Source organism: Hypanus sabinus, chromosome 22 (genome assembly GCF_030144855.1).
Source record: "Hypanus sabinus isolate sHypSab1 chromosome 22, sHypSab1.hap1, whole genome shotgun sequence".
Lineage (NCBI taxonomy): Eukaryota > Metazoa > Chordata > Chondrichthyes > Myliobatiformes > Dasyatidae > Hypanus > Hypanus sabinus.
In genome coordinates this window covers 24,736,619-24,762,498 of record NC_082727.1, presented here as the reverse complement: position 1 = coordinate 24,762,498, position 25,880 = coordinate 24,736,619, and the positions used below count along the sequence as shown (strand labels likewise).

Sequence of the window (25,880 nt, the reverse complement as noted above, 5' to 3'; positions counted from 1 at the left end):
ACAACTTGCTATTAGGTGGTCTCCACTATCTTTGTCATTGGTTGGTAGAGTTAATGCTATTAAGATGATGATACTACCTAAATTCTTATATTTATTTCAAGCATTACCAATTTTTATTCCTAAAGCTTTTTTTGATACTATTGACTCTAAAATATCTTCTTACTTGTGGCAGAACAAAAATCCTAGATTGGGTAAAAAATATTTACAGAAGCCTAAGAAGGAGGGCGGCTTGGCTTTACCAAATTTAAGATTTTACTATTGGGCAGTTAATATACGGTATTTAATATTCTGGACACAAGAATGGACTATAGCGACTTGCCCACAATGGGTAAATTTGGAATGTAAATCTGTGCAAGATTTTTCATTGATTTCAATCTTAGGATCTTCACTTCCTTTTTCTTTATTCAAATTGAATAAACAGATAACTAATCCTATAGTCAGATATACATTACGAATTTGGTTTCAATTTCGTGAATTTTTTGGTTTGAATAAATTTATTTTATCATGTCCTATAATATGTAATTATTTTTTTCGGCCTTTATCTATGGATCAAGCTTTTCTTTTATGGAAAACAAAAGGTATAACATGTTTTCGTGATCTGTTTCTGGATGATAACATAATGTCCTTTGAACAGCTATCTAATAAATATAATTTACCTAAAACCCATTTTTTTTAGATATTTGCAAGTTAGAAATTTTTTGTATAATGAGTTAGTCTTTTTCGAAAGAATGTCCATTGGACATTACAGATAGAATTTTAGCCCTTAATCCTTATCAAAAGGGTTTAGTAGCCATCATTTATAAGATGATTATGAATTTACAGTTAGATGTATCAGAAAAAATTAAGAAGGAATGGCAAGAAGAGTTGCATTGTTCTATATCTGCTGAGCAATGGGAAAAATTTTTATTATTGGTAAATTCGTCCTCTATTTGTGCTACACATGCCCTAATACAATTTAAGGTTGTACATAGAGCTCATATGTCTAAGGATAAACTGGCTCGATTTTATTCTCATCTTAACTCAACCTGCGATAGATGTCATTCTGATGTTGCTTCATTGACTCATATGTTTTGGTCTTATCCTTGTTTACAAAATTATCGGAAAGATATTTTCAATATTATTTCAAAAGTTTTAAATACTAATTTTCAACTGCATCCTCTTACTGCAATTTTCGGTTTACCAATGACGGATAATAATCGTTTATCTGCTTCATCTCAACGAATGATTGCATGTGTTACATTAATGGCTAGAAGATCTTTTTTATTGAATTGGAAAGAAATTAATCCTCCAACTATATTTCAGTGGTTCTCTCAAACTATTTCTTGTTTGAGTTTAGAAAAAAATTATAAGTGTGGTTTTTGATCCTTCAGTTAAATTTGAAGAAACTTGGAGACCTTTTATTCAACATTTTCACATGAGTTGAATTGTCTTTTCCTAAACCTTACTTATATTATCCTTAATTAATTGGATGGAGGTTCGGAGTTATTGGCACTACTGTATATGTACTTAATATTATTTAGTGGCCCATGTTGGTTAGTGTTTTTTTTTGTTTTTTTTTCTGTTTTTTTGGGGTTTTTCTTTTTTTTCTCTTTTTACTTCTTTGTTCATCAATGTTCTAAGTTTGAGAGGTTATATACTTTTATTATTACATATCTGAATGTCTATTTAAACTATTAATTATGTACTCTCAAACATTTTGTATTCATGTTTCATTTATGTTTGTTTAAAACTAATAAAAAGATTTAAAAAGAAAAGGAAGGACCTAACCTGGTCCCAACATATTGATGCAGTTATAAAGAAGGCAAGACTGTAACTATATTTCATTAGGAGTTTGAAGAGATTTGTTATGTCAACAAATACACTCAAAAACTTCTATAGATGTACTGTGGAGAGCACCCAGGGTATGCCCTTTTCTCACTGGTATCAGATAGAGGTACAGAAGCCTGAAGGCATACACTCAGCGATTCAGGAACAGTTTCTTCCGCTCTGCCATCCGATTCCTAAATGGACATTGAATCCGTGAACGCTACCTCACTTTCTTAAATATATATTATTTCTGTTTTTTGCCAGATTTTTAATTATTCAATATGCGTATACTGTAATTGATTTACTTATTTATTAGTATTATTTTATTTTTTCTATATTATGTATTGCATTGAACTGCTGCTGCTAAGTTGACAAATTTCATGACGCATGCCGGTGATAATAAACCTGATGCTGAATTCTGAATAATAACAGAAACTCTGGGTTATTGGGGGAGGGGGAATAAAATGAACCTAGCTTTTACCTGCAGTTGGTCAATAAATTGGGCTTAATGCACTTTTCTAGGTTTCTGTTTCATGTGGAATACCAGACTTCAGATCAAGAGATGGAATTTATGCTAGATTGGCAGTAGACTTTCCAGACCTTCCAGATCCTCACGCCATGTTTGACATTGAATACTTCAGAAAAGACCCTAGACCATTTTTTAAGTTTGCAAAGGTAAATATCTTAATGATTCTGAACTTTCTAGAAACTTGATATCATTTAAAGTGAGAGGCAGAGCTAAGCGAAAAGTTGAAACTGAGCAAATAATGCTTAAAATGCAGTTATTTTCTAATTACACTTAATCAGTGTAAATGTAAATATCTGATAGGATTTATAAACATGAATGAGTGGTAATTGTACTTCTTGAGGGGGGAGCGTGGTCTCCCTCATTTTTTCATTTCCATCAGTGCTATTAACTGTTCCATTCACCTTATGTGCACCTCCAATCATTTCAGTGACACTGTTCCATTCTGATTTCAATTTTTGCTATCGTTGACTTCAGCCTTTCTCAAATACTGTTTCCCACCATGCTGGGATGCTCAGCTGCACACTCTACGACTTATCAATATGCCCATGGAGAATGATGGAATATTCAACTCTATTATATCTCATCTCAATCAATCCAACTGGATTAGCTGTCTTCGCTAATATTTTTCCTAATATTAATAAAAATAATTAAACCTCCCTTTGTCTTGAAGCTGACACACCACTTTATTCTGTTTTGAAGTGATCTAGTTGTTGGCTCTCACTGTCAAATGATTTGGAGAGAGTTACAGTATATGCATTGAGTCCTTTTTGTGATCTTTCCCCGTGCTTGCTTGCTGTTTCATTTCCAAAATTACCTGTCTGTTACTGTTTATGGCATTCTTGCCCACCCATTCCTCCCCAAGCTCTAAATGACACCTTTATCTATCTGTTCATGGCTTTCTGTCTTCAGTTTTTCTATTTCTATCTTCTCATTTCCCCTGGGTGGAGTATCCTTCCTCTTTTATTCATTTTTCAGAACGTGGGCATCATTGGCAACACCAGCATTCATTGCTCATCCCCACGTGTTCAGGAAAAGATGGTGGTGACCCATTTTCTTGAACCACATTGGTTCTTCTAGAGAAGGGAAGGGAGTCCCAGGATTGAGGAAAGTTGTTATATTTCCACATTGGGATTGTGTTAGTCTTGGAAGGGAACCTTCAGTGGTGTTCCAGCTTGACTGTTGTCTTTGCCCTTCGTAGCGATAGACCTTTGGGAGGTACTTGCTGTATCACCTAAACAGATAACTTTATAGAATAGAACAGTGCAAAGTTAGGCCCTTCAGCCCTCAGTGTGCTAAGCTAGTAATGCCTAATTAAACTAATCCCATACTGACTGCACATGGCCTATATCCATCCATTCTCTGCATATAAGAGCCTCTTAAATGTCTCTACTATATGTCTTCACCAAAATGGTTGTTGCAATGCACCTAGTGTATAGTGGGTAGTGCTTGTCATTCTCACTTTCAGCTTCCACTGCTGGCTGGCAGTCTTGCAAAAAGCCGAACGTGTAAGTCTCTCCTCACCAGTACATAGCCTCTCCAACAGCAAGCCTCATGTAGTGCCTCCTGGCTGGTGACACACGGAAACTGAACTCCTTTTGGACTCGGGCTGAACTACAGAGGACTGGCAGGAGGTCTGGCCCCTGCACATGTAGCACACAAGCCCACCACCCTGGTGCTTCTGAACGAGATCCCCAACTGTGGGTAAATAGCTCCACTGCCTCGTGGGCAACTTCGAGAGTGATGAAGGCTACGGGAGTAAACCCAGACGGCAAATCTGGAGTGGAGCCCATAAGGAGAATGGACATCCTTCTGGCAGCGCAGCTGGTGCCACATGTACTGCTTCATAAGCTTTCCTTTGGACTACACTGGTGAGGCCAAGAGGGGGATTGTGACGACTGGGCATCTCAGGATCTCCATATCTTCCGCCCAGGCTTGTGATGGTGATCATCACCCATTATCCTTCGAGACAGACGGATGCCAACCACCACCGTGTCTTCACCATCACCGCTGACAGTGCATTTCAGATACGTTCTACTCTGTTTCAAAATAAAACTTATATATCTCCTTTGAGCTTTCCCACTCTTGCCTTAAATGCATGCCTTTTAATATTAGACATTTCGACCTTGGGGAGAAAGTTCTTCATGTACACCTCTCACAATTTTATAAACCTCTATCAGGTTGCACTCAGCCGCTGCTACACCTGAGAAAACAACCCTAGTTTGTCCAACCTCCCCCTAATAACCTATGCCAAAAATGAATGCAATACTCCAGATGTGGCCTATGCTGAATTTTTAAAAGATGCGACGTAGCTTCCTCACTCTTGAATTCGTTGCCTCAGTTAATAAGGGCAAGCATGCTATATGTCTTTACCACCCTTTCAACCTATGTGGCCGATTTTAGGGAAGTGTGGACATGGATTACTCTATGCAAGTGCTGTTATAGGTCATACCATTATCTGTGTACTTTTTGCATTTGATCTTCTAAAGTACAGCACTCCCACTTGCCTGGATGAAACTCCATCTGCCATTTATCGACCCATGCCTGCATCTGGTTTGTATCCCACTGTATCCTTTGGCACTGTTCTACACTATCCACGATGCCACTGTCATGGTGTCATTTGTAAGTTGATTAGCTCGCCCATCCCTGTTTTTATCCAAGCCAATCATATGTATCATAAACAATAGATTTCTCTGTTAGGAATCCTGTTGAACCCTGATTGTCACAGACCTCCAAAGCCTGAATAAGATCTATCGCCCACTACCCTCATTCTCCAATGGGCAACCCAGTTCTGAATCCAAATGGCTGAGTCACCGTGAATCAGTGTGTGTTGGAGATGGTATACAATGCAGCCAATATGGTTGTTATTGTAGTGGATGTTTTAACAATGCTCAGTTTTGTTCTGAATGCAGTTCATTTAATGCAGTGGTTGTGGAGGAAGGACATGCGATGCGCACAAGGAGCATCGGGATACAGGCTGATCTAGCCCTTTGTTTCTACTTTTACTACTACAATTGTATGAATCTTGAACAAGTAGATTGAAAAGATTGTAAAAAAAAAAGAATGTTTCAAGAGGATATGTTGATGAGCCACTGCCTTAAACTGCTTTGGTCATTCTAGTGAAGGGCAGGGAGTTCCATATCGAAGGAATTCAGGTAGTTCTCCCACATCAGGATAATGTGCACTTCTGTGTTTTGGAAGGGAACCTGCTAGTAATGTTCAGATGAAGCATCTGCTGATTGGGGGGAGAAAAGTGAAATAGGTTTATTCCTTCCTTCTTCCCTCTACTCCACCCATTGCTTTTGTTTTGCTCACAATCACAGCACAGCTTTCATCCTGGGTGTGATTTGTCACAAAGCATTGAAGCTTCTATCCTAGTTTCTGATTCATCATGATTTTGTCACTCACTGCATCATAAAGTGATTTGACCCATTGAGAGACTGGCATTTCTTTATGAAGCAATCCTGACAGTCCCATTCCTCTGCTGTATGTCCATGACCATGCAGATTATTTTCACATGAGACTCTGTATTCAATTTTCTTTCAAAAGCCCTGATTGATTCTTCACTCCCCATTTGTCTGTGGAGAATAATATCACTTCTTTTTCCACAATACCCATACTTGGTCTGTGAAGTTCCCATTCCGTTCCATCACAAGGCATTCTTGTACAGGTACTTTTCTCCTTCCTTTTGGCTTTGTTACAGTGAGCTGGAACAACAAACGCCTATTGGTTAGCTGACAACCAATCCCAGGCTGCGTTTCATTGATTGGTCATTGTTCCTGTCAATATCTTGAATGTTCTTTAGTAAACCATTTAAATAGTAGTGCTTTGCAATTTTTTTTTGTAGTTGTGCGGTTTTACTGAATGAAGGTTTATTTTGTATTTGGGCTTTGTTCTGTCTTTTGGCTTCAGATTTCATTAGTATTTATAGGCAAGTAAACACGACAAATTTGTTACAAGATGCTCTATTGGCAAATTTCAGCAGAATGCTTGCACATAATTTTACCACAGTAGCAAGCTCTATTTGAGGCTGAAGTTAATTGAAACTTTGACCAGCATGTTATCAGTAAGTCCAATGACATCAGTGTCAAATGCTAAACAGAACTCGTGTGAGTCAGTTGTTGCGTCCATTATCAACTTCCAGTTCGATGCTGCTTCAGGAGTTCCATTTGAATTGTAGTTCAAACATTACATAGATATATTCCAGGTCAAGTTCACCAGTAAAGATGACTTCTGCCTAAGAACCCATGTGAGCTATTGTTTGACAAAATTCTGACAGCTAACAAGCATTCTTGGAGAGCAGTCATCCTTCTTCATCGTTTGTTACCGTTGCCTAAAAGTCATTCAAAATGACGCTATTGACTTCATTGCATATGGCAGTTTTATCAATTGCGAATGTGAAAAGTTCAAGCTGGGTAACAGTTCAAATCTGATTCTTATTTGTGGACTTCAGACACTTGGCAATGCCGACATTCGCAAATGGCCCCTGACCAGAATAGAGCAAAATCCTGATGTAACACTACAAGTGTTCACTGCAACTTGAAACATGATTCCAACCTGGTCAGACTCAGCCATGTCAATGCAGTTTCCAGTTGCCCAGACATCATCGCTCAGCAGGTCTCCAAGCAGCTAGACACAGCTTGTTGGAATTGTTGTACTTGGAATTATGCAAGAAACACATGTGCAGCAAATGCCAACGCTGTGGCCAAAACTTTTCTCGTCCTTCACTGTCTTCAGGGCAAGTGAAACACAAGGACAAGACATTTCAAAAGCCATCAAAATCTACAACGTCTAATGGTCACGTTCAGGGTTAACAGGAGACAGTACATCAGTGTATTTATCAACAATCAGCTGGTTAAGTTACAACCAGATACAGCATCAGATATCACCACTCTCTCCAAATGCACATGGCAGGCACTTGTATCCCCACCAGTCAAGTTAATCCATCACTCCGCTTGCAGTTCAAGTAGGACCCTTCATCTGATTGGCAAACTGCACTGCACAGTGAATCGTGGAGTCACCATTCCATCAGCCTCTTCCGGTTTTTTTTCTTTGCCTGGTGTCTTACTGTTTGTTACTGTGTAAAGTACTCTAAGAAAATGTAGAAACGCCAGCTGTCTCCCTTGACTGATTTAGTGAAAGTGTGATCAGTTGGGTTTTTGTAACATAAAACCAAAAGACGATGTATTATAATTGCTGCTGTGCTCAAGTCCTCCACCAAACCAATGTGGACTCTGACCTAAGACGTGAATTTATAAGGTGTCTTTCACCATCTTGTAAGATTCCACAGGTAATGATGTACAAAAAAATCACTGTTACTTTCTTTACACAGTTCCAAGTAATATCACTAGCAGATAATCTGATTTTAGATGGTGGAAGATAAATGTATATAAGAAAAAATCTTCGTTAGTCAAAACCTTGGTTTAGTATTTTTCTCATAAGTGGCACATCTAGTGGAGCAGCACTGATGCTGCACCATTGTGTCGGTGTGGAGTTTTTCTTGAGTGCTTGCTTTGGATTTGTGTGCACAATCCTGTGACTGAGCTATGACAGTGAGATTCAATGGTAAGTGAATATTCAGTGAAAAATAGTTGGTTAATAACTCTCTTGAGGAATGTATTAGTGTTCCACATAGTTTAAAATTGGACTAATCAGAAGCCTACTAGATTAACTTGTTCTGCAAGATATTCTCGGAATGTGTATTAGACAATAATTCTACCTGTTTTTATTTCACAGGAGATTTATCCTGGTCAATTCCAGCCATCACTTTGTCACAAATTTATAGCCTTGCTGGATAAACAAGAGAGACTACTTCGGAATTACACCCAGAACATAGATACCTTGGAGCAGGTTGCTGGCATTCGTAGGATTGTTGAGTGCCATGGTTAGTAGTGGATAATATCTGGATTAAAATAACTGAACGAGTTTTCTTTCTCATTAAGCTATTACATATTTTAATATAGGTATCTGTTTTGGTGTTCAAAATCTAACTGAAAATACTGGTTGGAGTACATATGGTTTATTTTAACATGTGCTGACAAAGATCTTTCTGTTCAAGTATATGGTTACCTGGCTTCATTTATTGCACTGTTTTTAAAGCCTGGTATTTTATAGGAATTGGGCATAAGTGCCCCTTCAGCTGTTTCTCTGGGGGATGGGGTTCAGTGGGGAAGATGAGATAATTGTGGATTCACATTGTTTCCTAATGAATGGTCTAACATGACTTGGTTTCTTTGCACTTAGATGCTGTATAATATGCTGAATATGCCCTGCATTTTCTTTTCTTACTCCAAATGTAATTTTAGAGTGCAGGGCAAGATATATCCCGATGTGCTGTCAAGTTAAACTCAGCAGAGTTCATAGCTTGCCAAAGGAGAGTCAGTGGCAGGATTTTATTTGGTTTTTTATAAAAAAATTTCTTACTTGGGGAGGAATTTTCTATATTTCTGGGAAGCTGATGTACATTCTAGGAAAGAAAAGGATACTGGCCAACCTTTCTGGGATACTATCAGATTTATTTAAAGCTTTGGACTTCCTTTCTATTCCTTTTAAAATTATTGTTAGTAATTTTTCTCTTGAACTATAAACGTTATGGTTTTACTGTTATCTGAAATTTTTATTTAGGTTCATTTGCGATGGCTTCTTGTCTGATGTGCAAATACAAGGTTGATTGTGAAGCAATTAGGGAAGAAGTATTCAATCAGGTAATTTGTTTCTGAAGTGAGGGAATTGAAATCACCAGTCTATTGCCTGTTGAATCAGGAATTGTTTTCCTTTTGCTGTACTGATGATGAAGAAGAAGAAGGTGGGAACTGATGTGTGTTGTTTCTTGTCACAGAGCTGGAGTAGGCTGCCTGATTTCATCATGCAATGTTTGTAGTTCTTATATTAACTACTGGGAGATGTGCAAGTCTCCAATGAATAATGCATTCAGTTAATCCTGTACATTAGGGATTCAATAAATATGGATGCTAGTGGATGATGGCGGCCAAAGAGCTGCATTTTACCCAAATTAGTGGACTGCTCCGGTACACTATTTGTGGTGGCTGCCTGAATTTTACATTCAGATGGCCAATACTGTAGCATAGCATGATTGCCATGCACCAGTCGTTAAAAAATATGTAAGTAAGCTGTGTGCTCAATAGTCTGTAGCATGGAACTAACTAGTGTGTTTTTTAAAGGTTGTTCCCCGTTGTCCAAAGTGCCCGCCGGAAGTTCCTCTTGCCATAATGAAGCCAGATATAGTGTTTTTTGGTGAAAACTTACCTGAGCAATTTCATAGGAGTATGAAGTATGACAAAGATGAAGTTGACCTCCTAATTGTAGTTGGATCTTCATTAAAAGTCCGGCCAGTCGCCCTCATACCAAGTAAGAATCCTAACCTCGTAATTCATCTTATAGGATATACCACAAATAATTTGATGCAGTGTATTAATGTTGTAATGAATATTGGTATCAATGTAAAATGCTGCACCTAGCTCTCAAAATTATAGTGAACCAGCCTCTTGATTGGCAGAATCCAACAAATACTTAATAATATATTCAAATATTGACATTAGTAAAGCAATAATGTATAATTTAGTGCTCAGTAATTTCATTTCTTGTTCTTAGAAGGTGCAAACTCACATACTGTGGTAAATATTTACTTGTCAAGTATACTGCCTGATGTTGGATGCATGCCACATGCTTTTAATGACTCTTGTTTCAGTCAAGATTTTAAAGCAACTTCTGGAATATGGTGATTGCTGTTTTGGTTTTGTGCTATGAGAGGGAATTTTTTTTTTAATTAGTTCCAGCTATGGTTAAAGGTAAAACTTGTCCTGACTTCAACACACATGGTTATCAGCCAGCATTGTGCATGGACAAGAGCTCCATTCTTGCTGACCCCGCAGATTGAATCAGTCCAAGTGAAATGAATCAAACTGTGACTTCTGCACATCTAAAATAGTGTGGAATAAGGATTATGTTTTGTTCAGTTTTAACTCAATATTCTGTACCATGTTAAGGAAATATCAGCAAAACTATTGCACATTTATTTTGGCTTTAAAATAAAGGTTATTTGTACGTAACTTGTTTAATAAGCTACTTTAGTCTGAAGTTGAAATTCCAAATAGCTGTAAATAAATGCAGGTGCTGGAACCCTTCAAATAAAAAAAATTAGAGCTGAAAATATCAAGAATGTCAATCAATGCATGTCGAAACCAATTAAAATTTGAAGTATAGCAACAAAATATCAAGCACAGAGATTAAAACCAATTCATACATTTAAAGAACTCTGCAGAAAAATATAGGGAATTAGGGACAGTTTCATGAAAGTAGTGTAATCAAAATTCATCCCATTCTAAGAATTGTGTGTGCATGCTTGAAGTATCAGGTCTTACTAAATAATGGAACAAGAGTAGGAAAGTTGTTCAGGAAATGGCTGTTCATCAGCTGGCATCAATGTTCTTTTACCATAAATTCCTGGGATTAAGAACCTGTGCATTTAGAAACGCTGACTTTTCAGTGCATGGTGATTATTTTGAACAGTTTAATGCACAATTCTATATTTTAACATGCAAAGGTTATTTACTTCAATCCTATTTTAATGGATGATTTATTTTCAGGTTCTATACCCCATCATGTGCCTCAGGTGCTGATCAATAGGGAACCCTTGAACCATCTTAACTTTGATGTGGAGCTTTTGGGTGATTGCGATGTTGTCATTAATGAGCTGTTTCATCGTTTGGGTGGAGAGTTTGAAGAGCTTTGTGGCAAACCAGTCAAACTTTCAGAAATCACAGAAAAACCCTCTCGAATTCAAAAAGAATTAAGATATCAGCCTTGTGATCTCCCTCCTACTCCGCCAGTATTAACAGAAGATTCTAGTTCATGTGAGCAAGAAATGAAAAACTCCAAGTCAGCGACAAGTAAAGATTCCGCAGATACAAGTTGTGAGCCTGTTGTGGAACCTACAACAAGTTGTACAAAGGAAAACACAGCAGAATCTGAATCAGAAACAGTTCATGTAAAGGAGAGTACAACTGCTGACACCTCTGGGAATTGTGGCAGTGATCAGGTTCCTGAAAGTCGCCCGGACAGTGAGCATCATGTTCCAAGTGACATAAGAAATGCGAAGGAAACTCTCAAAAAGGGCTGGAGCAGCAAATTTCCAAAAGAACAAATCAGCAAGCGATTGTCTGGTAAGACAAATTGCCCATGTAATCCTGAATTTACATTTCGTATGTGTAGCTAAGTCCTAATAGATTTTAGAGCATAGATGCCAATGACTTCTCAATTAAATAAATCGTGTGAATGCTTAATGGTCAAAAAGCCATTATGCATATAGGTTGGAGTACATTTAGAAAGGTTACCCCCAACATACTGCTGCTGGTCCGGTACAGTACTTCATGATGGACCCCTCATGAGTGCAGCATTTCAAATGGGTGGTAGTTGTAGTGCAGACAATATTATTGCATGAGTTCTTCATGCCTGCTGATGTGAATTACTTTTTAATTGGGAATGTTAATGTGTATGAGATCAGATTATTTGGGAAGGATAATTGTGAAATTCAGCATCCCTGGGGAAGAAACCACTTTTGGGACTAGGCTAGTGGATTGCCCAGCAAATAGTTTCCTATGAACTGTGTGCGTCTTAAGTTGTGTGAAATGAAAGATTGATTTATAGTACCCTTAGTGTGACTGTCTTGTCTGTTTTCAACTTTTTCTGTTTTATTTCCCATTCCCTAAACTCTACCAGGACCACTCTACTCCTTTCCTGTTCTGTTCACTTCTTGCTAGCTAGAGGGCAGAAAATATTTCTAAGGCCTTAGGCTCTTAAAAATGACAATAAAGAACATGTTATCTCTTTATTGTGGGAAGAGAGCTTTGTTGTATTCTTCCCTCTGAAGTTGACATTATTTGCCTGGTGTCGGCTTCGTTCTTGGTTGAGTCTCCAGTCAAAATCTTGAACGATACTTGGAACCTGCACATCTTTGGATGCTGGCGTTTGCCTGCCCTAATGCAGCTTAAATTCTCAGTCCAGTGAGAATCCTACTGGGAATCTGACTACAGCTAGAATGCATCCCAGCTCAAGGAAATGGATTGGGTTTAAGGCAAGTGCAGAGAGGTAAAATACAAACTAATTATCAGTTTTCTCCCTTTACCAAGTCCTCCTAACCTGCCTGTCTTGAGCACGGCTCTGCTTGGCTGTCACGATCACTGCTTTGATGCTAGCGAAGTGTTTTATCCAGGGTTAGTTGTGATTAATTTGTGTGCAGAATTTCATGGGTATTTTGTTGGAAGTCATGTTCAATCAATATTTCCCCTTTATTCCTCTATATCACTTGATCCCAAATGCCATGCAGAACAAGGGATTGAGTTAGTTTGATCCAACTATGGTGAATCTGGTTCTATGAACAGATTGATGGAGGGTGAGTTTCAAGATGTTGAGATGCTGGTACTGTTGCTCAAGGCTGCTGATTTTAAAGGTTTTAATATGGCTGTTAAATGCAATACCTGTCTAGATGTGAATTAACACTCGGCGTCTCTGCTATAAATATGTATCTCCACCACACCATACTCTCCCCAAATCAGGGTCAGAGACCCTTTTCCTTCCATTTGTTAAGCCTGTGACCCCTCAGCCTCCCCCCCCCCCCCCTTATTATTCAGCCAAAGGGTGTGAGATTCCAAATTCCAGAGGAGCTCAGAGTTATACTGCTGGTTCAGCATCTGGACAAACCTGATGGCTGCAGAGGTTTTCTTTCCTCCCACGGATGAAGTGTGATCGATCCACTGTGCTTGTCTGGCTTATTGTTTGTTACCCTCCTACCAACCTGCAAGAGTGAAGTGGTCATTAGTGAAGAAGTAGGTTGGCTGATCCAGCCTGATCACTGTGAGTCTTGACGGTCATTATTAAATACACACATTCATGTTTCTAGGAGTAGATACTCTTAAGAGTTGGAGACCTCATGAGTTAACCTTTTACTTCTCTCATCCAAAAGACAGTAGCCAATCTGTGGAGATGGTGCAGCTCAGCAAGGCTGAGGGTACTTGTGTAGGTCTGGTTATATGTTAGCTTCAATGACTGGTGAATGAACGCTAGACTTTCTTCAGTGATAATTGATTACAGACTGCTCAGTGAAAGGATGATGGGAAAGAAAGAGAATGTCAGCTGTTGCTAAAAGTGAATACTTTTAGCTGAGTGGACTTCTGAGGTACTTCTTAAATTTGTAATTCAAGGAAGCCCATCAACTGAGAAAACTGTACAGATAGAAATGAAGTCCTGCACTGGTTTGCCTGTGTTGCTAAGTCCAGAGAATTTAGTTGGAGATTGATAAGGTTATCGCACTGTTTCTTCATGCAGTTCCACTTATCCACCCGTGGATGAAAACTACAGATTATAAACAAATAAAACTGCATAGATTATTGTAAGCTGTCTGCTGCTTGTTCAACTTGTCCACAGTATACACATTACCAAGGTTATTCGGAGATAAGTGGTGCTGGATCCTGATGCTTTTGTGATCCAGGATTCTTCAGAAGTCAAGAATTTATGCATAAAGCTTGTTTATGATCATTTTATTAAATGTTACAAGAGTGCAAAATGAACTAGTGAGAGGAGCCAAGAGAATAAGCCAAAGACAAAGGAAAATATAGTTGTGGTCGTCTTGCATTCTAACTAGTGAAAATAGTATATGGTGTGATATATATGTACTTTGAACAATTAACCTATAGAATAGCCAGATTCAAGTGGCATGACACCCGCTGCAGTAAACTAAGAAGCTTCTAGAATAATGCATAAGCAACTGTATCATAATTGCTGGAGAATTCACAGAACAATTATGCGTACAGAGCTGATTATATAAGAATACAAGCAAACAGGAAAGTTGAACTACAACTAAAGTAGCAATTCTACACCGCAACCCAACAGTTGGAAAATCCCATCACCTTCTCCCCTGTATTGCCAAGGTTGAAGACTGGGTGTCTGTCTAGTTATCTCAGCTGTATATTAATAACTATGACAGCTGGTTGAACTTGGTCTGAAGCACACCATAGGATCACAAGAAGAGTTAACCCATTATGTCTTTTCCCTGATGCACTCAGCGCACAATCAATCTGTACTACAAATTCTAATGATTAAATCAAAACAGTGGAAACATGTTGATTTAAACTACATTAATTGCCTCTACAGTACCAAATTTTAATGTATAGTTAAGCCACATAGTAAAGAAATGAAAGGTGATGCATAATCAAGCTATATTAACATCCTAAGAAAGAGTTTAAATAAAAACCCAAAATGCTGGCAGAACTCAGCAGGCCAGACAGCATCTATGGGAGGAGGTGGTGACGACGTTTCGGGCCGAAACTCTTCATCAAAGTGTTTAAGTCTGGTTTCCCAGGACAGCTATTAAAAATCAGCTTCAAGGACACAAAACATCACATCCTCATGCCTGCCTAAAAGTTCAAAGTAAATTTATACTCAAAGTACGTATGTCACCAAATACAACCCTGAGTAAATGCAAAGAAGCACAATAGAATCAATGAAAAACTGCACACAAAGACAGATGAACAACCAATGTGCAAGAAACAACAAACTGCAAATAGGAAAATAAATAAACAAGAAATATTGAGAAAATTAGATGTAAAGTCCTTGAAAGTGAGTCCATGGGTTGTGGGAATTGGGGTGAGTGAAGCTGAGTGAAGTTATCTCTCTAGTTCAAGAGCTGTGTATTTGTGCGGTAATAACTTCCTGAATGTGGTGGTGTGGGTGCTGAGGCTACTGACACTCATTCTTGATGTCAGCAGTGAGAAGAGAGCATGGCCTGGATGGTGGGAGGGTCCTTGATGATGGACACTGCTTTCCTGCGAAAGCCCTGTTTGTAGATATGCTCAATCGTAGGGAGGGCTTTTACCTGTGATGGACTGGGCTGCATCCACTATTTTTGCTGGCTTTTCTGTTCAAGGACTTTGGTGTATCCAAACCTGGCCATGATGCAACCAGTCAGTATACTCTCTGCTGCACATCTATAGGCGTTGTCAGAGTTTTAGATGAGATACTGAATCCTTGCAAACTTCTAAGAAGTAGAGGCGCTTCCATGCTTTCTTTGGAATGGCTCTTAAATGCTGGACCTAGGACAGATCCTATGAAATGATGATACTGAGGAAATTAAGTTGCTGACCCTCTCCACCTCTGATCCCCCAATGAGGACTGGCTCGTGCCCACTGTTTTCCTCCTCCTGTAGTCAATAATCAGCTCCTTGATCTTGCTGACATCGAGTGAGAGATTATTTCTGTGGCACCACTCTGCCAGATTTTCGATCACCCTTCTATATGCTGATTCATCACCACCTTTGATTTGGCCAATGACAGTGGTGTCATCAGCAAACTGAAGTATGGCATTGGAGTGCAAATATTAAGTGAGTTGAGGAAGAGGTTAAGCACACAGCCTTGTGGTGCACCTGTGCTGACAGAGATTGTGGAGATGTTGCCAATCTGGACTAACGAGGGGTCTGCAAGTGAGGAAATAAGAGGATCTAATTGCACAAAGTGGTATTGACACCAGGGTCTTGGAGCTTATTACATAGAAACATAGAAAAACCTACAGCATACTACAGGTCCTTCGGATCACAATGCTATGCTGAACATGTATTTCAGAAATTACCTTGGGTTACCCAAAGCCCGCTATTTTTCTAAGCTCCATGTACCTATCCAGGAGACTCTTAAAAGACCCTATTGTATCCGCCTCTACCACCATTGCCGGCAGCCCATTCCACACGCTCACCAATCTCTGCGTAAAAAAAAACTTACCCCGACATCTCCTCTGTACCTGCTTCCAAGCACCTTATTACTGTGCACTGTCATGTTAGCCATTTCAGCCCTGGGAAAAAGCTTCTGACTATCCACACGATCAATGCCTCTCATCATCTTATACACCTCTATCAGGTCACCTCTCGTCCTCCGCCGCTTGAAAAAGAAAAGGCCGAGTTCACTCAACCTATGCTCATATGGTATGCTCCCCAATCTAGGCAACATCCTTGTAAATCTCCTCTACACCCTTTTTATAGTTTCCACATCCTTCCTGTAGTGAGTTGACCAGAACTGAGCACAGTACTCGGGGTCCTATTTAGCTATAACATTATCTCTCGGCTCTTAAACTCAATGTTGATGAAAGCCAATACACCGTATGCCTTCTTAACCACAGAGTCAACCTGTACAACAGCTTTGTGTGTCCTATGGACTCGGACCCCATGATCCCTGTGATCCTCCACGCTGCCAAGAGTCCTACCATTAATACTGTATTCTGCCATCATATTTGACCTACCAAAATGAACCACCTCGCACTTATCTGGGCTGAACTCCATCTGCCACTTCTCAACCCAGTTTTGCCTCCTTTCAGTGTCCCGCTGTAACCTCTGACAGCCCTCCACACTATCCACAACACCCCCAACCTTTGTGGCAGCACCAAATTACTAACCCAGCCCTCCACTTCCTAAGCCAGGCCATTTATAAAACTCATGCAGAGAAGGGGTCCAAGAACAGATCCCTGAGGCACCTCACTGGTTACCGACCTCCATGCAGAATATGACTCAACTGCAGCCACTCTTTGCCTTCTGTGAGCAAACCAGTTCTGGATACACAAAGCAAGGTCGCCTTGGATCCAATGCCTCCTTACTTTGATCAAATGCCTTGCTGAAATCCATATACACTACATCTACTGCTCTATCTTCATCAATGTGTTTAGTCACATCCTCAAAAAATTCTATCAGGCTTGTAAGGCATGACCTGCCTTTGACAAAGCCATGCTGACTATTCTTAATCATATTATGCCAAATGTTCTTAAATCCTGCCTCTCAGGATCTTCTCCATCAACTTGCCGACCACTGAAGACCCACTGGTCTATAATTTCCTAGGCTATCTCTACTTCCTTTCTTGAATAAGGGAACAACATCTGCAACCCTCCAGAACCTCTCCCATCCCCATTGATAATGCAAAGATTATTGCCAGATGCTCAGCAATCTCCTCCCTCACTTCCCACAGTAGCCTGGGGTACGTCACATCCAGTCCCAGAGACTTATTCAACTTGATGCTTTCCAAAAGCTCCAGCACATCCTCTTTCTTAATGTATATATGTTCAAGCTTTTCAGGCCGCTGCAAGTCATCCCTACAATCGCCAAGATCCTTTTCCATAGTGAATACTGAAGCAAAGTATTCATGAAGTATCTGTGCTATCCCTCCAGTTCCATACACACTTTTCCACTGTCACACTTGATTGGTCCTATTCTCTCACATCTTATCCTCTTGCTCTTCACATACTTGTAGAATGCCTTGGGGTTTTCCTTAATCCTGTCCACTAAGGCCTTCTCATGCCCCCTTCTGGCCCTCCTAATTTCATTTTTAAGCTCCTTCCTGCTACCCTTGTAATCTTCTAGATCTCTATCATTACTTAGTTTTTGAACCTTTCGTAAGCTTTTCTTCTTGACTAGATTTTCAACAGCTTTTGTACACCCTGGTTCCTGTACCCTACCACCCTTTCCCTGTCTCATTGGAACGTGCCTACGGAGAATGCCAAGCAAATATCCCCTGAACGTTTGCCACATTTCTTCCATACATTTCCGTGAAAACATCTGTTCCCAATTTATGCTTCTAAGTTCCTGCCTGATAGCTTCATATTTCCTCTTACTCCAATTAAACACTTTCCTAACCTGTCTGTTCCTGTCCCTGTCCTATGCTATGGTAAAGGAGATAGGATTGTGATCACTATCTCCAAAATGCTCTCCCACTGAGAGACCTGACAACTGACCAGGTTTATTTCCCAATACCAGATCAAGTACAGCCTCTCCTCTTGTAGGCTTTTCTACATATTGTTACAGAAAACCTTCCTGAAGACACCTAACAAACTCCACCCCATCTAAACCCCTTGCTCTAGTGAGATGTCAATCAATATTCGGGATATTAAAATCTCCCACCTTTCCAGAATCTGTCTCCCTATCTGCTCCTCAATGTCCCCTTTACTATTGGGTGGTCTATAAAAAAAACACCTAGCAGAGTTATTGACTCCTTCCTGATTCTAACTTCCACCCACAGAGACTCAGTAGACAATCTCTCCATGACTTCCTCCTTTTCTGCAGTCGTGACACTATCTCTGATCAGCAGTGTCACACCTCTTTTGTCTCCCTCCCTGTCCTTTCTGAAACACCTAAAGCCTGGCACTCTTAAGACAAACAGAGACAGACGGACAGACAGACATACTTTATTGATCCCGAGGGAAATTGGGTTTCGTTACAGTCACACCAACCAAGAAACTTAAGTAACTATTCCTGCCCCCTGAGCCATCCAAATCTCTGTAATGGCCACAACATCGTAGCTCCAAGTACTGATCCACGCTCTAAGCTCATCCGCTTTGTTCATGATGCTTCTTGCATGAAAGTAGACACATCTCAAACCATCGGTCTGAGTGCATCCCTTCTCTATCACCTGCCTGTCTTCCCTCTCGCACTATCTCGAGGCTTTCTCAATTTATGAGCCAACAGCCCCTTCCTCTGTCTCTTCAGTTCGGTTCCCACCCCCAGCAATTTTAGTTTAAACTCTCCCTAATAGCCTTAGCAAATCTCCCTGCCAGGATATTGGTACCCCTCTGATTTAAGTGCAACCCATCCTTTTTGTACAGGTCACACCTGCCCCAAAAGAGGTCCCAATGATCCAGAAATCTGAATCCCTGCCCCCTGCTCCAATCCCTCAGTCACATAATTATCCTTCACCTCATTCTGTTCCTATACTCACTGTCACATGGCACAGGCAGTAATCTCGAGATTACTACCTTGAGGTCCTGCTTATTGATTAGTTTTGAGGGGTTATTAGTAACGAATGCAGAGCTGTTGTCAATGAAGAGCACCCTAATTTATGCATCTCCACTGTCCATATACTGCAAGGTTGAGTGAAGAGCCAATGAAATGGCATCTACTGTGGCACTGTTGTAACGGTCTATATTCCACTGTCCTGTTATGCACATTAGCCATTTTCAGTTTCTCATTTGTCTATCAGAAATCAGTTCCAATTTGAATAATTTAGATATCTCAATATTTGGCCTTGCCCCTTATGCACTTCTTGGAAAAAGATTTAATCTCTAGATACTATTTAATTAAAGTATGTATTAGTAAATTAATATAGCAAATCTCAGTTGGTTTGTCAATCTTCTGACGTGGAGGGGGAAAATCTGTTAGTTGTAAAGTGTTGTGCTAAACCTAAAGTCTAGGTTTATTGGTGACATAATTCTCTGATGTAACAGTAACTATAATCACATATTGTACCACACAAGTTTGAATATTTTCTAGATCTTAACCTCCCAGCGTTATGGACTATTACAATGCCAAAGCAATTGTGAAAGGAATTTAACACTACAGTTATCAGCAAGCATGATGTCTTCTGTTTCTAATAGAGGACAGGGCGGGTTTGACGATGGTTGAGCCCAGGAGATTAGAACGAGGTATTTGTGCATCAAATCTTGTGACTGGAACTAGTTGGCTTCAGCAATCAGAACCATCTTAATTTGTCTGAGACCTGACTGCAGTGATGAAGTGATCCCCACTCAGTTCGATGTTGCTAGGAAACCTCAAAGGCTGGACTAATACCTTAATTTAGATGTTTAGAAGTTGTAATGAGGTCTGGAGTGAATCCAGACTGAATACCTTTGACTTGGATATTTGTGGGGAATTGCCAGTTGTATTAAGGATTGACTACTCATGGGTTGAATTATAGAACATAGAACATTACAGCACAGTACAGGCCCTTCAGCCCACAATATTATGCAAACCTTTTAACCTCTTCTAGGAATCAAACCCAACCCTTCCCTGCTACATAGTCCTTCATTTATCTACCATCCATTTAAGAGTTTCTTAAATGCATCTAATGTATCTTTTTCTACCACCACCCCTGGCAGGGCTTTCCACTCACCCAGTACTCTGTGTGAAGAACTTGCCTCTAGTATCCCCACTATACTTCCCTCCAATTACCTTAAAAATTTGCCCCCTTGTATTAGGCATTTTCACCCTGGGATGAAGTCTCTGGTTATTCACTCTGTTTATGCCTCTTAATATCTTATACACCTCTATCAAGTCACCTCTTATCCAAATTTGCTTCAAGAGGAAAACCATTGCTTACTTAACCTATCTTAAGACACTCCCTCTAGTCCAAGCAGCATCCTGATAAATCTGCTTTGAACCCTCTCTAAAACTTCCACATTCTTCCTGTGATGAGGTTACCAGAACTGAATACAATATTCTAAGTATGGACTAACTATGATTTATAGAGTTGTAACTTTACATCATGGTCCTCGAACCCAATATACCAACTAATGAAGGCCCACACACCATATGCCGCCTTAACCACCCTTATCAACTTACGCAACAGCTTTGGGGTATCTATGGGCATGGATTCCAAGATACCCCTCTTCCTCCACACTGCCAGAAATCCTGCAATTAACCCTGTGTTCTGTCTTCAAATTTGACTTTCCAAAAAGAATTGCTTCGCTCTTTTCCAGATTGAAATCCATGTACCACTTTTCAGCCCAGCTCTACCTCCTGTCAATATCCCATTGCAACCTACAACAACCCTCCACACTACCCTCAATTCCACCAATAACCTCCGTGTCATCTGTGGTCCTTTCAGGTTTACTCTATACAAATCAGTATTTGATTATCTGTCTCAAGGCTTTTCTGTTTTAATGGTTGAGGGATTGGTTTGTAGCATATTGCATCTGCTCCTTACAGTGAATTTGCTTCTGTTTTGTAATGTGTTCATCATCCTGTTTTGAATATGCCTAATGTTGCTACAATCTACACTCTTTGTTGAATTAGCATTGGTCCCCAGTTTGATATTTGCCAATAGTGACAGGTGAGGTTACAAACTACGGCAGAATATTCCATTGCTGCTATACTTAAGCACCTCCTGCATATCTAGTTTTGTGCTGCCAGATCTGTTGTGAACATAACCTGTTTAGCCTGGTTGGAATGCTGCAAAGTGTGAGAGTGTGAAGCTAGTCTGTATATACTATACTGCTGGGTATCATTTTAATAACTGTATGCTGAAGCAATGGACTATGCTACCCTTATCTCAGTTGTTGACTCTGACCTGGACCATTCAGGTTGGATTGTTTTCCGCCCTTCCCAATATCCTTTTGAGCTGAGTTCAGATCTTCCTCACTCAAGCTTTCTATAGGTATTGTGTTTTATGGGACTGTAAGTGCTTGTGACATTAGATCATTTCTGTCCCCTTAGTTATATAGCCTCTGTAACTGTGACATTGTGTTTCCCTTCTCCTCGCAGTCAGTTGGTTGGCAGCACTGTCCTCATCCATAGAGGAGTATTAGGTGTTTCAGTTGAATATTTCTGTTGAGACTATTGCAGACAACCATGATGCATGCCTAGTGTTATTATATTTTACCAATAAATAAAATTTGGGTTTTCGGGAAACCCAGAATATACACATGAATATGTGTATGAATAGTGTGCTAGGAACAAGTAAACAGGCAGACTGTGTGCTTCCGTGCTTTGACTGTTTGTACGTTAGTGCTGTCATCTGTGTGGGTGGCTAGTTCCCTGCGTAACGTTCATGTGTATTAGGGAGATCACAGATTCTGATAGGGATGGGAGGTGTTGGGGATCTAAATGAATATTCTATATTGCTAATAAAACGGCTTTGCAACATGTATCTTCCTTGATTTTCAGAGTCCCAATACCTGTTCTTGGCACCCAATCGCTACATTTTCCACGGTGCCGAAGTCTACTCTGACTCTGAGGGAGACGAGGCTTCATCATCTGGTAACAGCATCAGTGACAATGAGTCATGCAGCAGCAGAAGTGTTGGCGATGGAGAAGAGGAGAGTGACATTGAAGAATTCTATAACGGAATAGAAGAAGCAGCTTATGATGCTGACGGGGTATACTTTGGGGGTGGAAGTGAAGTGCTGACTGAAAACTCCATGCAGGAAGAATATGAAGATGATAATTTGTTGGAATAAGAGGCACATTTGCATGATACTAATATATTAAGTTATCCACCAGCATTAGCCTACCTTTAGGGCACTTTTTTATAGTCAGTGAGCTGTCCTGGACATAGTGGCGGTAATGATCATGCAAACCCTCAGTCTGAAACTCCTAGTTCAGTCTGTGTCTTGTGGTGAGGACACTAGGCCTCTAAATACTTCAGTCTGGTACTTCTACCAAATAAACTTCCTGCATGTTGAAACAACCATTTAACACACCAAGTTCATTGACATTACGTTTACTATAATCTTTCAAGTCAGAGAGTCTGCACTCTGTCAAGAGTTGATTTATTTTACAGCTTTTACTTTCTATTTGTTTTGAGTTGTACAGTTATTTAATGTAGTTCCTCAGAAGCTGAAATGAATGTGCTGTACATATTTTTGTGAATGCTGTTCAAAAGCCATTTAATTGCTGAAAAGGGTAAAAAGGGAACAGGTAAAAAGACCAAAGAACAATGGGAGATCTCAATGATTAGAGCTGCAACAGAAGCTTAAGAGGTCTGTGGCAGATTTTATTTTAGAGCACTGAGTGATTTGTTTAAACATATTACATATTTTCCTTCAAGTTTGTATTTTTTCTCATAAAACACTGGCTGGAATGTTTTCTATGAGATGAGCTGGCAGCTAATTTGTACACCAAGGTTACTATTTTTCATTGAGCTTAAGCTGTATATTAGAAACCATTGAGGCTACTCTATTTAAGTGAAAAACATTTTTACAAAATGTGGCACTTGTAGTTATCTGCTGCCTTATATAGAAATTGGTAGGGTTTCCTTATGGAGCCCAGTTCTACTCAGGCCTGGGTCCAGTTTTGGTACATGTATTGTTCCTTTTATTTTCTTGTATTACAAATATCTGTATAAAGTGTGTAATTTAAAGAAATATGAATTGTTGGACACCATTCCAGAACTAAAGCTGGAATGCTGAAGAATATTGAGTTCTAAAATAGCAACAGAATATGCCGAAAACACTTAACAGCTCATACAGCAACTGTTCAGAAATAATGCTAATGTATCAATCAAAAGCCCTCATCAGAGCTGGGCAAGAAGGAACACAGGTTTATTTAAGTTGCAGGGATGGTGGCAGGAGGATGGGCAGATTAAATGAAGTAATTCTGGTAGGCTGAGATAGGCTTGCATGGTGATGAATTGATCGATAATGAGGGTGATGAGAGAGCTGAGCCCAACAGAAGATTATGTAAAAGCTGTGACATGCTAGTCAGAACTGTTGGAATTCTGTTCCAACAGGCCTGTTCTTATCAGTGGAGAAAGAAAAACTTATCTTTCTGTTACAGAACTAACTGTTTCCGGATTCCAGCAGAGATGGCCAGTGAACTGATATTGTTGAAGCTAATTCCATCTGATCGAATTCAACAGCTTTAGGTCACTATTTTATTTGTCAGAACGGCCAGTTCTCCTGCAGGTTATCCATCTGTAATTGGAACTGTTTTTCTCGCTTCAGTGAAACTATCTGATCTGAACATTTTCTACAGTTCTGACTGATTTAATAGCTTATATATACAGTATATTTGCTTTTCTCTCCTTCAACCACCCTCATTAATCTAACAATTGAATGGCTTCTTCAGAAGCTTTTCTCAAGACAACTCTAGCCTTACCCTGTCAGAGATGTTCCCTTTGTCCTATTCATCCCTAGACCTATCTGGAATTTAAAACTAAAGTTATCTTTTGTTCTTGGTGTTAATGAAGGGTGTGTGATTTTTAAAATGTTAACTCTTTTTCTTTCCACGGATGTTGGCTGAGTTGCTGAATATTTCTACCATTTTCAGTTTCTGTAGATTTCCAGTATCTACATTTATGTTTTAATTCAACATTGACCTCTTGTCTACATTCCAATTCCCATTGGAAGTCTAAATTATTTATTTCAAATGTTTAATGTATTGTTTGCTTATCCATAACCAGCATAACAATTTTATAGTTTGGACTGCTAAATCCAAGCCACACAATTTCATATAACAGCTTAGTTTTTTTTAAAGCATTTGTAAAGTTTTGGTTGAGCTTAAGTGATACTGTGCAGAGCAAGTAGAGTATCTGTAAATTTACTGGCATATTGAAAGAAAACATTTACCTAGACATGAAAATGGGTATTTTGATATAAGAATTACTAAAAAAACCTAACTAAAAATGTTAGAAATTTGTAAAGGTTTTTGTTGTTTTATAGTTTTGCTATTCAGTGAATCAACTATAGATTTTTACTTATTTTTGCAATCTACCAGAATTAAATATGCTCATCCAGAGCACCTTTTTGAATTTGGTTTGGAAATAGAATTCCCCTTTCTCATCAACTTCCATTTTGCAACATCTGCAGCTTTTCTCTAAACTTGTTCATGTACAAACCATCCTTTTATTGTGGTAACAACATACTCCAATTTCTACACATTACTCCATCTTTTGAATATATAATTATGCATTTGGGGTTTCAAATCATAATACTTTGTCCGCTGCTGTGAAATAATAAATAAAACCTCAGATCAGTTTCCCATTGGAATAGTGTTGTCCAACACTTCTACATTAACCATTTTTGTACCTATGGGAATCATACAAAGCACCAGAAGAAAATTACATATATCCAGATTAAAACAAGTCTCAAATTTTAAGCCCTACCTTTGCTGCCTTGATGTTAATGTGACCTGATCTTTAAATACAAAGGTGTTCTTGTATTAGTGTGTTCATCTTCCTAAGTATTAGCTTTCTAAAATCTTATAATGAAAATGCAATATATTGAATATAGGTTAAATCTACTGTATTATTTTGTAGTATGGTGTTCTAATTATTTCTGTCCATTATACATATTCAATCATTAATCAAATGATATAAGGGCAGTTATTAAAAGGTGACTTGCTTTCTGTTACAATTTCATACCTGCAGTTTTAGGTCAGACTTTTTAAGTTATATATTTAACATCTTACAGTTTGAATATGCTTAGTTTTATGGAAAAGAAGCTTTTTGAAATTACTGTTGGAACATCGTGATTCCATGAAATGTTCTGTTAATTTAAACTTAGTTGCCTGAAATTGTGAAATCTTGTTCCTGTTCCATATACCACAGTCTCTGTTCTCTGCTTTTAAAGTGAAGATGTGTTTGAATGGATAATATATTGCAATAAATCTCCTTGGTTAAATTATCTAAGTTTAGATTTTTGTTTGTGAAAAGTCAGTATTGAATTACAGAAGGATCATTAACTTAGATCTAAAACACAACCAGATCATCTTCGGATTAATAAATTAAATCTTGCAGTCTTTATTAACTGTTTTCCCATTCTACCTCTTTCTCTCCTTCAGTCCAGTGGTGATTCTGTTTGCTCCTGATTGGAATCTAAATCACCCTTTTCCCTCCTTTCATCATTAGAACAGGCCTTTCTGGCCCACTGATTCACGCCGCTCAGCAGCCCACCTATTTAATCCTAGCCCAACACATGACCATAAACCTGTCAATCAGTGTGTCTTTAGACTTTGGGAGGAGGTTGGAGCACACGGGAAGGATGTATGAACTTTCTAACAGAGGATGCAGGAACT

General features: G+C 39.1%; 1 protein-coding gene across 2 annotated transcripts in view; it reads left to right on the top strand.

Annotated features, from left to right (window-relative positions):
• The window catches only part of sirt1 (sirtuin 1), a 44,263-nt gene extending 18,774 nt beyond the window's left edge, over positions 1-25,489 (top strand). For both annotated transcript variants that reach the window (XM_059947339.1, XM_059947338.1), the window contains exons 6-11: positions 2,329-2,481; positions 8,069-8,216; positions 8,957-9,036; positions 9,514-9,700; positions 10,939-11,514; positions 22,032-25,489. In XM_059947339.1, coding sequence (XP_059803322.1) covers positions 2,329-2,481; positions 8,069-8,216; positions 8,957-9,036; positions 9,514-9,700; positions 10,939-11,514; positions 22,032-22,324 — 1,437 coding nt within the window. In that variant the 3' untranslated portion in view covers positions 22,325-25,489. The remainder of the gene's footprint in view (positions 1-2,328; positions 2,482-8,068; positions 8,217-8,956; positions 9,037-9,513; positions 9,701-10,938; positions 11,515-22,031) is intronic.
• The last annotated feature ends 391 nt before the right edge of the window (positions 25,490-25,880 follow it).